Source organism: Colletes latitarsis, chromosome 4 (genome assembly GCF_051014445.1).
Source record: "Colletes latitarsis isolate SP2378_abdomen chromosome 4, iyColLati1, whole genome shotgun sequence".
Taxonomy (NCBI): domain Eukaryota; kingdom Metazoa; phylum Arthropoda; class Insecta; order Hymenoptera; family Colletidae; genus Colletes; species Colletes latitarsis.
In genome coordinates, this window is record NC_135137.1 from 39,672,496 (window position 1) to 39,684,898 (window position 12,403).

Here is a 12,403-nt window from a genome sequence, read left to right on the forward strand (position 1 = left end):
TCGAGCTAGAAGAAACGAGAATTCGTAAAAAGTCATCGAGTTTCTCCATCGTTCGACGATCGAACCCGTTTCGCTCTTTTTCACGGACAATTGATTTACGGCGATCCATAAATCGAGAGTAGGGAGGGAAAACGGCGAAATCGATGGTACGCTACCGCCGCGTATGGTTCGCGCGCGAAATTAGTTCTATTCGAGGATAGTCCAATTTATAGGATACTTACGCGGATAGCCTGTTGGCGGTGTGCCTCTCGCGCTCTGAAACAGACAAGAAAAGGGATGGTAATTAGCATGTGCAAAGTTAATTAGCGTCTGGTTATCCGCGTCCAAGGACAACGCTCGCGGAGGAGCTCGCTGCTCGACCTCGAGAACCGATCGTTTGGCCAACGTAACGACATCGTTACGGCGGAGATTCGCTCGCGGTATGCTCGCCGGGTGTCGTGGACGCGATAAAGTTCCTTGGATCTTCGATAACGGCCATAGACGTATTTTAAAAAATCTGATCGATCCGCGAGATAACTTCGCGTTAGAACGGACTATTGTCGTCGATCATCGTTACTATTGTCGCGTTCTCGCGATAAGCCGGTTTTGTTTCGCGTAAATGTCGTCGCCTATCCGTCGATCGGATCGACAACGAAATTCTACGAGATTTTATTCGATAAAGTAGCGCAAGATTCGATGACAAGCGTTTCCCAAACTTCGCCAGTCACGGTACGCTCTTTTATCTCGCGAAGTATTTCCGAGAATTTTATTTAATCGCTTCCTTTTAATTATAAGGAATGAATTTTGATACGCGGCTTCGTTGCGTTAAAGTTCAATCGAGCTCGAAATATACTTGAAAACTAATTAAGTCGTTGAAATGATAAATTGCTTCGACCAGCCCTCCCTCGGTATTTACACAGCTGTGGTCGCCATATTGTTCACGCGTGGACTCGTAAAATGCCTCGCAGATATATTTGGCTCTGCTCCACAATATTTTTCTTCGTGTCTCGTTGACCGTTTGCAAAGTTATATACAGGGTGTTCGGCCACCCCTGGGGAAAATTTTAATAGAGAATTCTAGAGGCCAAAATAAGACGAAAATCAAGAATACCAATTTGTTGATGGAGGCTTCGTTAAAGAGTTATTAACAATTAAATTAAAAAATTTCAAATCGTTCTGGAAAAATTATTTTCGGTTGCGGAGGTCAATTACAATCATTTTTGGTGAATAGACATACCCCCGAAATTCTACCCACTTTCTAGAAAAAAATTCGAGAAGGTGTGGAATTTCTCGACGAAATTAAAATATTTCAAATCGTTCTGAAAAAAATATTGTTAGCTGTGGGGGTCAATTACAATAATTTTCGGTGAATAGACGTACCCCCGAAATCCTACCCACTTTCTAGAAAAAAATTCGAGAAGGTGTGAAATTTCTCGATGAAATTAAAATATTTCAAATCGTTCTGAAAAAAATATTGTTAGCTGTGGGGGATCAATTACAATCATTTTTGGTGAATAGACATACCCCCGAAATCTTGCGCATTTTCGAGAAAAAAATTCAATACGGTCGGACCTTCAAACGTTAATAACTATTTAACAAAGCCTTCATCAATAAATTGGCATTCTTGATTTTCGTCTTATTTTGGCCTCTAGAATCCCCTATTAAAATGTTTCCCAGGAGTGGCCGAACACCCTGTATACGCATAAACATAGTTGTCTAAAGCAGGGCCATATCACCTTTTTCTAATATATTTTTCGATCGTTTTTTTCTCATTGAGCAGAGTTTACTAAGAGAGGATCAAGGCTGAAATAAGAAAAAGAGAATGGGAGGCTCTCGAAGCCAGAATGATCTTTGGACGAACCTCGTGGCGATCCTGACGCTTTGATAAATAAATTCGTATCAACGTACGCGTCTCCGCTGACAAGTTTGCCCCAGACGAGATTCTCGCGTCTTGAAAAGCTCCCAGAGTGCTCCCTTTCATCCCCCTTGCGCGCGAGGTACCAGAAATCATTGTCGAATTGAAAAGGCAACGCGGGGCGAGGAAAAAGCGAGGATCCCCGAGCGAGGATCAACGCGGTCTTTCGGTACCTTTCTTTCCTCGAGTTGCACACGAGGCTACCCCTTAGAAACGCAATGACCCAACGACGAAACGAGGATAGGAAGAAAGGTGGCGACGCGGAGTGAGGAAGAGGGAGGCACGAAGCCGGTCGAGGAGGCATTGCGTAAACAATGGAAAGCAACGTGCATGCACGCACGCACGCCATGGGAAAGGGGCTGCCAACGACGAGGACAGACTGCTGAGACTGGGTCAAACCAGACAGAGAAAGAACCTGGAACAAGGCAAAAGGGGGCAGTTCGGCCTCGAGAGGGTTGCGACTTAACAACAGGCGTTCGACCAGAGTTCGATATCGCAACTGCGCTTTCGTTCCTGCGAAATAAAATGTTTCACGCTGTCGCTCGACTCGCAATTTACAAGCTGGACTTTCGACCACCGAAGTAATCGTTGCCCTTAAATCTTTTTATATAGCTCAGTCGAATCAAAGAACTTTAATAATTGCTCGGTTTTCAGAATAGATTTTTTTTTAGAACAAGCTATTATCGGAACGTCGCGTCGACGACCATCGATCGACGATATTCTTCCATTCCCGATAAACGCTGGTCGGCGTAAATGAATTCCATATGTAGCTCGATTAATATACGATTACCGAGCGAGACGCGTCGCGATGTCCAATTAGAGGGATGATTTATAGCGGAGGATCGTTCACCGAGTGTCCCACGGCGCAGACCGATCGTCATAACTCCCGTTTTAACAAAAGCTGCGAAATTCCCTGGCAATGTTCCAGCGGCTAATTATCACTGTTCGGTGCGTCCGAGCCCCCTGAGAACCACTCGAACGGACAAGCGACTATCAATCAACGACACGCGCAATCGCGGTCGATATCGAGGAACGATTAGCATCGAAAAATCGCGAGCGAGTCGCGTGCACAGAGTCCAAAGTTTCTTTCTCCCTTCTCACGCTTGGACAACACCATTCTACAACCGATCGAAACCGACTCTGAATTATTATCGTCGTTCGTTTAAGATCCGAGGCGTGATTCTCGAGGGTAAAACGCGCAAGGTAAACCGCCCGAAGGAAGCAAACAATTGGCGAAGCGCACCTGATAACAGAAGATAGCTGACAGCGCCCTGAAGCAGCTCGAACCTGCTGAACATGACTTACGGTCCGCGTTTCAGGCTCGGCTGGTCGTTCATGTTACTCGCGCGTGCACGTGCTTCGAGGCCGCTTCTGCACGCCACGATCAATCTCCCCTTTCCTCGGTTTTCGACCAACTGGCCGCTGGATCGGTCGAGGCGCCGGCAGCGCCGCGTAAATTCGCACCCGACCGCGTCCCATCGATCGACGCGCATGCAAATCGCCTAGTCTCCGATACTGGTGCAGTGTTCCAAGGTCGTTGCACGTCCCACGCCTACGAGGATCTCTCCGTCGTTTGATAAACGACCGCGCGATCGACGACGATCGACGGCGAACCACGATCAAGATTTCTTCGCGTGGCGATTCGTAATCACATGTTTTAGAACGGACCTATTTCGCTCGTCGAGTCTCAAAAGTTAATAACAATTGCGCGTACGGCACAGAAAACTACGAATGAATCGAAAGATCGCCGCGTTCCAAAGAGGCAGAACAGTTGGCGGCGTACACTCGCAGTGACGCGCATCGGTTGACTGAGGGTTTCGGGGCCCGGTCGGGGCCCATTGCTGGCCGGAGTTGCTGCCGCTGCTGCTGCTACGCTTCTGCCTGCTGGTAGTCGCACACGCGCCGGGGCTTCAACAACGCAGCTTGCTAAGCAGACGGTTGCTTCGCTCCACCTGCGTACCGATGGCTTTGTTAGACGATCCCCCCTCTCGACAGCCCCACCGGACCCACCGTTCCGCGATCCTTCGTCGTTTCTATCCACGTCTCTTTCCTGCGTTCGTTTTCTTCTACGCGTTCAACGTTCGACCCTATCGCCCCTTGCCCCTCTCTTATTTTTATTCTTATTCTCTTCTTTCCTTTCACTCTCGTTGTTCCTAATAATCATCCCATGGATACAAACGTTGGGATAAATGATTTCGTAATCGCGGTTCGTCGTGATCGAGAGAAAATTAGCGAAGAGACGGCGAACCGTGGTTCGACGATTCTACCCGGAAGTCCCTTCTCGATCGAACTTCGCCCATTTTAAAACGGACTTTCAAGTCCCTCGCCCACTTTCTCGCGAACTCGTTTAACGTGCCTCCCGCTGGCCGGAGGATCGAGGATCGTCCGTGCTACGAATCCTCATCCTGCCGTTCGAACTGATTCTTTGAAGCTCGACGATAAAAACGAAAGGGTCGAGAGTGACCCGTCCGGAATTGGACTGTTACAAAAACGTGTCGCCCTGTTCGCACACCTGGCGTCCATAATTCCTGCCTGCTTCAAGGGAAAGTCACTAGAGTCAGTTTCCCCTCGGTGGTACGCTGCTTCCCCCTCTTCTCTGCGACCCTTTTGAAATCGAACGAACGTATCACACGGTGCTTGGAACCTGGGCAGATTGCATGTTATTTTCAGGCGAGTCCCGAGACTTTTAATTTAATTACAAATCGTAAACCTGATTTTCGAACGAACGCTTGAATATCGAAAGGTAAAATGAAACGGTTTAACGCGTGGCGGATGCCTACGACACGCCATAAAGCGAAGAGTTAATTCGATATTACGGCAGCCGAATGATTCTTCGGAGTTCGACGGACGCTCGATCAACCTGGCATAAAAGCAGCTATCGATCGTGTACGTGTCGCTCGGGTCTGTGTTTATGGAAATGCGTGCGTGTGCGTAGCCCGTAAAGGATCGAACGTATGTTATTAAGGCGCGTAGTTAGCCGGCACACGCCCCGGCGGATGGCAGACTCTGGGTGCACCTGTTTTGGCAGAAGGATCTGGTTGGACCACCTTACCCTTCGATTTTCTCCTTCTCGTTCCTTCTTACGGAAGTCTTCCTCCTCCTCGATGCATCCTTCCTCCTTGTTTCGTCGTCGGATCCCCGTCCCGGCCGGCTCTCGATCGAAATTCAATGAAACGCTCGCATTAACCCGAAGCAGCCCGACTCGAGAAATTAGGTTCCCGGGTCTGCGTCGACGTATGTATCCCAAAGGATCGTCCACCGATCGTTTTTGCCTGGCAAAAAGTCTCCATTCTGCGCGAAGATGGTCATGTTCCACACCGTCCGACGTGCACCGTTCCCCTCGCGATTCTAATGGGGCCTCTTCGAAGCATCCATCTTTGGTCAGTCGTACCATTTGTCGCCATGAATATACAACGGGTCCGTTGCACTTTCGTGCACCTTTGTTTGGCCACGTCTGCCCCTACGCCGGAGTAAAATGTCTACCTTGTGGCGAAACTGGCCGTCGTAAACAATCTGGTGTCCTCGAACCGGCCAATATCGCCCGAAAAGAAGGCGTTCGACCAAACTTTCCCGAACGATAAATAGCGACAAGTTGGCGGAACGACCACAATATCGAAGCCCGCGTTGCACAATTCCTCGAACCAGATGCCGTGGCGGATCTTCGCAGGTGTACGACGAACTTGGAGCTACGAAAACGAACCGATTGCAACGTTTCGCGCGTCGCTTTCCGTTAAAAACGCAGCCCTCGTTAATAGCATCGATTACTCGCTCGGAGCTTCTAATGAGAGTTCGATTGTATTTACAAACGCTTGCGCAACAATGGTCGATTGTTCTGCACCGCAAGCGGATATAATTCTCCGCCGCCAGTGCTCTAATCCTTCGACTTTCGTTCGATTGATCCGCCCAGTCGGGTCCCCGACGAGCAAACGCAGGGCAGAACTTTGTTCGAATAACAAAATTCAACGCACAGCGATCCGTTTGATTTTTAATTCGATATTGTTTAGACGAGATTTTCTTCTCAGGGCATGAACGAACCGCTCTAATGAGAATTTCATTGCGATAGAACCTCGACCGTTGCCTCAGAGTTCGTTGCATACTGTCGCATTTCTATTAAACCTTCTAATTAGAAAGGATTGCTGTGCAACAAGTTGTTTATCTTGATTGTTGCAGAATTCAGCCCCGATTACCTGCAACAATCGAGGTTCTGACGCATGCGAGCTACTGGGATACTCGATCTAAAGAAACGCGAACAGTGACAACTATCCGGACCGCAGATTCGTGCAACAAGCGAGGCAATACTGTAGCTTAGGCATCGAAACATCGATTTCACGTATCCCGAGTGCACAGTAAATGGATACATCGATACTGAACGAAAGATTTCTTTGTATAGTCCCAATCTGGGATTGTTTAAACGTCTGCAGAAATTTACGACGTCGGTTCACGGAGGTCACGGTGCTGGTAAATGATTGGTAATCGATCCGGGAGGCCAAGAGTCAGGAAACCGTGGGGTTTTCGACGAAGACGAGAGACTAACGAGACCCTCGAGTTGTATCTTTAAACAAATCAGTCGGGATTACGATAATAACGAGGTTATTAGAGGAGCTCGAAGCGAATGGAATTCCTAATATTCGATGTCTCGGAGAGGCGAGCTCGCCGTGGATGGAAATTCTCGTCAGCGTAGCCGAGCGTGGCGCGTCCGATGCGATAAAAGACGCCGAATAGGGAAATAATGAGATTGATCGTTAAAGGCGACCCAGATTCGTTGAAACGCAACAATGTTCTGGCTCGCTTGCGATACCTGGAAACACCGGCTCCTCGAGAAGTTAACGCGGAGCAATCGTTCGATTGCACAACCGATCGATGACAGGCGGGATTGGCTTCGGTTATGACGGTTAATTTCCACTCGTCGAAGGATACGGGAAACAAAGGGAAACGGGGAAAATCGCGTCTCGAACGGGTCGTTCCAGCGAACGATCACGAATTTTAAACGAAACGAGGCTCCGATCACCGATTCGGGTTAGACGATCGTCCCGGAAAGGAAGAACGATATTTGCCAGAGGCAATACCGATCCGGTTCCGTGGTTTGCGGCACGTCCCGATTCGAAATCGTGCGAAACGCCGAGCGTCTATCGATCACACGTTTTTCTTAAGGGGTTAGGTAACTCTAAAATTTTGAAAACACTCGATACTTTATTTTTTGGCTTAAATAATAGTTCGAAGCCTTAAAATCATTATGCGGAAGGTCCCAGTGTCGGAATGTTTTCTGCTTATATCTGCGTATATCAAACGGCGTGCAGAATTACTCCAGTTCTAATTAATCAATTGCTTTGAAAATTTACAGTTATCTTTCCTATTATATTTATTAAGCATCGACGATCCGTTTTTTTAAAAATTGACAACCATTTTACCATAATCCTGCACACCAGTTAGGCATCAAAAAATGAAGTGGCTCCGGAACATGGCGCTGTGCAGGCTTAATTATAAATATTCTTTAAACATTGCCAAGGGTTTTCTTCAATATTTGTTATACCTAAATACAGCGCAAAGTCTCAGGATAATTGACTGCTTACGTTTCCTTCATTGTAGCTTAAAAAATTGCCTTGTTTTAAGCTCCCATAGCTGCTGCTTGCGCCAATGAGAGATGCTTGAAAGCACGCGTAAGGAAAAACGTACGTCGAGCCATACAGTTAGAGTTCTGTTAGCGTCCCGCGTAACGAAACAAATTGTCCATTAAAGTTAACGAAAAGCGCAATCTCGGGTGCATCGTACCGTGGCGCGCTTAGACGTCAGTCACCGGCAAAGGCCCCTCGTATCCCACGCATCGACGTATTTATTAAGGAGGTTGTTGCCTGGAGCGTCGCGGGATCTCGAAGGACGGAAGTTCCTCCGCAGTCGAAGCCGGAAGTTCCTCGAGAACTCCGTGGAAGTTCTCGAGGCGCAGGGGGTTGCTCGCTGCTTGCCGGTAACTTTCCAGTTTCGACGAAGGGTAGAGGGGCTCCGACCAGTTCACCCGGTTGCGCATCCCGAATAAAGAGCAAACATTTAACTACTGCTCGCGACCGCGAAGCTGCTGATATCGCGAAAGAAACGACCGCTGGTTAACGAGACGTCGTTCCAGGATCGTTTCGGATTCACCGGAACGTGCCGTTCGCCAACTTCCAACAACTTTTCTTCGCCCCCGTGCATTAACGCGTCCACTGTCCGCTGACCTACTTGCGGATCCGGACAGCTTCCGACTCAGCAACCTACCACCGAAACAAATATCCCACGTACCACCTACGCGATGCATGGCAATTAAAAAACAGAGAACGACGTCCAAGTTCCAGGGTTCATTCAGGAGGAGATAATAATTTGAATGGAGCTAACATTGATCTAAAATAAAAAATCCCAAGCGTGTTTGAGTCGAATTGGAAAAGAGCGTGCAACCATTTGCATCGACGTCGCGACGGAGGGTGGAAACGAAGGAACGACGTGCAAAGTCTGTAAAAAATTCAGTTCCTCAGGTTCGTTAATAATCTCGCTTCCTCCGTCCATCGATGGCTTCGCATCCCGGCTGTTGGCTGAGTATTTACCCCCGTTTACCGCGCGAACCACTAACTGCTAACACTCCGCCACGCTCCGCCACTTCGAGACTCGATACCTCGGAACTGGGTCAACCGAATGATGTATTATCGAATGCGCCGTTCCATCAGGCCGTGCATTCTCCGCTAGCCCACGTAAAAAATAATACACACACTCTACATAGACGAATCCTTGTACCGGTGATAATTGACTCGCGCCTCGACCAGCTTCGACCTCGAGTTTGTTCGATTGTTCGAAAACGGGGGGCTCGAACCTGCTGGAAACACCCTCGTATCTCCGCTCGAAAGAAATAGTTTGGTTGCGTACCATCCGGGGCATTTGCAAAATAAAACGCATCGACGAAGGGGAAGATTTGCTCCCTGAGAGGGGGGTCGCGTTCGTCCTTGGACCGGTACGAACGAATTATGCAATTCCAACACGTCGACGCGAGTTTTCGGATTGATGGGACACGCTAGCCCCTAGACCGGATTAGCGTATCGCTTTCGGCTTGGCATTGAGCTTAACTCACGATTAATCAATACGCGACCGAAGGTCGTACGCCTCCGTGGCGTCTCCGCCTCCTTATCGCCGCTTGTTTCCTTTTGCTCTATCCCATCGATGCACCCCGAGACGCACGCGACCCTCTCGCGTGTCTACTGACACCGACTCGCGATAGAACGAATACGAACAAAACTATGGAAACTTGTCCATCGTAATACCGTATGTGAAAAGTTTGCTACGGAAGGGAAAAGAAACAACTTGTTGCCCCTGGCGATAAAGTCCCGCCGGCCAGAAATTTAAACAGATCGGTTGCAACGCGTTGACCAGAGGAGAGAACGTTAAACGTTCCTCGGGAGTTTTAATCGAGCCGAACTTCCTCCCGCGCCCTCGGTTTCCGTTTGTTCTTCTTTTCCCAGTCGACGGGGGGGAGAAAAAGGGGAGAAGATAGCCGTCGTTCCGGCTCATCGTTGACTTCCGCTCGATTTGCATTCGAGAGATGGCTTGATATCGGCCTTATGAATAACCAGCCCGGCCGGGACAGATCGCCGGCAAAGGTTGAACATACCTTCTCCCCGCATCTTTTCATATAAGATTTCCCAAGGAAAATCCTTTTCGTAGACGGGCGTACCGCGCGGAACGAGGAGAGCCGGCCTCGAAGGCAACCTGAATCTCAATGGATCGTCCCTATTCACCTAAAACTCGGTAGGAGGGGGGATATAAAATAAATTTCGCGGGCTTAGAGCGGCCGGTTGCTGGCAAACCTCGCTCGAATACCAAGAACCGCGACGAAAATACAGGAAGCTCGGAGAGGAAGGGTTCCCGGGATGTTCTTGAAAGGTTCGTTTATATCTTCGTAACGGCGAATTATTAAGAGAAAAGAATTCCCTTCGCGTTCTGATTGCTAAAAGAGCCCTCCAATTAAGACCAAAGAAAAGGAGCCCCTCCCTGCGTCGCGTCGGGCATCTTAATTAACCCCTCGACGCACGACGATTCCGACCGAGCAAAAAAGAATCGCATTCGATAAACTGAAGACGCTTCAATTAAGCGGAACGAGGCGGAAAGGGAAAGAATCCGGGAATCTTTTCCCCGGCCGTGATCGTCATTGTTGCACGTTTATGGGAAAAGAAAGACGATTAACGCTTTCGCCGCCACCGCAGCGGGTTTCTCTTCGTTTTGTCGTCCGCTACGCTGGATCGAATTTTCTCCTACCGGCAGAAAATAATAAATTCGATAAGGTTAACAGCCGTTCCATGGACGCTTCGACCCGTAATGGACGATTAAATAAATCACGATTACGCCCGATGATTACCACGCATCGTCGAGCGGTGGTCCGGCTCGCGACAATGAGCCAAAAGATTCACCTATTGTTTCGCGAGCGTTCATCGACTTCGAAAATTAAGAAATTATAGGACGATCGAGAGCCACTGTTCGCGATCTATTAAAAATTTAAGGCACAAAGAGAAAATGTTTTGCCTCCGTTGCATTATTGCTCATGATTTTTATATCTTCCGATGGATCGCGCCGCGGATGACACAGGAAATTGCGAACATTTTTCCCGTCCATTGATATTTAATCAGCGACCGTACGATTCCCCGGTAAAATATTTGCGATGCATTTAAACCCCCAGAAGAATATTCGATTAATTCGAACGTACAGTTCGGTATCCGCTTTGTTCCGCGGACACTTTTTAGTAATTTGCAGGCCCGTACGTCGAGCTACTAAATTAACCACGGACAGATCGACGCGTTCAGTTTCTGCAATTTTTATGCGGATCGAAACCCATCGCGATACACGTTTGCCCGTAAAACATTTTTGTTTACTCGAGGGAGAGATGCTGCGGTGGAAAAGAAAAGATCGTTAATAGAAGGAGAAACGCGTGGTTTGATCGTCGCGGACGCGTGCGTTAGCGCACTTGTCGTGCGTCGCGATTACGCGCGAGAAAGTTCATTGCAGGCGTCCGTTTCCGCGGACGGGTGCATGTGTGTCCGGGCGTGTGCAGTCTCCGGTGCATTGGCGCGTCGTTCGCCACGGAAAGGAGGGAGGAAAGAGAAGGTGGAAGAGGAGGAGACGGAGGTGGGTCATCGACTTCCTCGACTCGTGACGCAACGCGCACCATGCGTCGAGACGCTTCGGCCAAGCGGATCGGCCTGGTAACCTCTTCCTTCCGGATGTGGCCCCTCCCTGGCCCCGTTCCCCCCTCGCCCTCGCCCTCGTTCTCCACCGTTTCTTCGAGAGAACACGCGCCGGGGCACCGTAGACACACTGCAGAAGCGGATCAAAATCCTGCCCCGTAACCGCGCGCAACAACTTCTAGTAAATAAACGAAAGTTCCGCGCGATATAAATATCCACCTACGCGATATATCATCGTAAATCTATTTCCAAGGTTCGTACGTCGGAAAGTACGCCCGATGACTATGCGTCCGAGGCCGTGTTTCGCGCGAAAAACGTGACTCATCGCGTCGGGACGCCATAACTATACATAGACCGCGACGCGACCCGCTCTTTTACGCAGGGAAAGAGTACTTCCTCCGAGACGCCACTCGGAAAGGAACTATCGAGATGTCTCCAATTAAAATTCTGACGAACGCGAGCCGCGGGACCGTTCGGAGGAGCAACTTCCGTGGAGACTTCGTCTCGAGGAGCCTCGAGCACCGCCGATTCCCAAGTCGGAGGGAAAAGATTCGACGAGCAGAATCTTTATTAACGCTTTACCAAGACGGTCAGCTTGCGTGTTTCGTTGCGCGATCGAAATTTCAAGAGGTGAAATTCCTTTTGATCCGTCGAGTCCGCGAGTCTTTTTCTCCCGCGAGTACTCGAAGGGGTGGGTGAATGGGTTTCGCGCGGGTGTTAAGGGCGGCCGAGCGTGCCGGGTATTCAACGTCGAAAAAGGGGCATTCGAGGCGCGCGAACGCCGCTTTAGCAATAAAACGCGAACGAGTTAACGGGCCGATCGGTCCTGGGAGGAAGAAGAGATCGTTCGAGGATAAAGGCTGGAGGAAAAAGGCCGGAGGAGACGTCGAATCCGAAACGGGTGGCGAAGCAGGGGGGCGAAAGGGAGGATTTAATCACGTTAAGTAACTCCGACCTGGTTGCGCAGGGTGATTCGAGGATGTTCGAGGGCAGAATAGATAGGAGGCGAGCGGGATGGCAGAGCGGATATGTGTTATCGACCCCTTTCGCATCGCCTCCTCGAGTCCCTTCGAGTTTCCCGCCCTCTGGTCTCCTTCTGTTCGCACCCTTTCTTCTCATCGCGCGCGCACAGAGATCGTCCCTTTCTCCCTTTGCCGCCCCGTGGCTCGCGCTCGATGAAAGCGACGGAATGAAATTCCGCGCGGATTTCGCGTATAAAATCCCACCCGCCCACCTCCGGGCGGCGAGAAACCAGAGGAAAAAAAATAAGAGAGATCCTCCAAACTCTTTCTGGTCTCGACTGTTCCTCTCGCCGA

General features: G+C 49.5%; 1 protein-coding gene across 5 annotated transcripts in view; it reads right to left on the bottom strand.

The window, feature by feature from the left end:
- Nucleotides 1-12,403, bottom strand: part of Lilli (AF4/FMR2 family member lilliputian) — a 146,882-nt gene that overhangs the window by 17,849 nt on the left and 116,630 nt on the right. For all 5 annotated transcript variants that reach the window (XM_076763486.1, XM_076763489.1, XM_076763490.1 and 2 more), the window contains one exon: nt 222-255. In XM_076763486.1, coding sequence (XP_076619601.1) covers nt 222-255 — 34 coding nt within the window. The remainder of the gene's footprint in view (nt 1-221; nt 256-12,403) is intronic.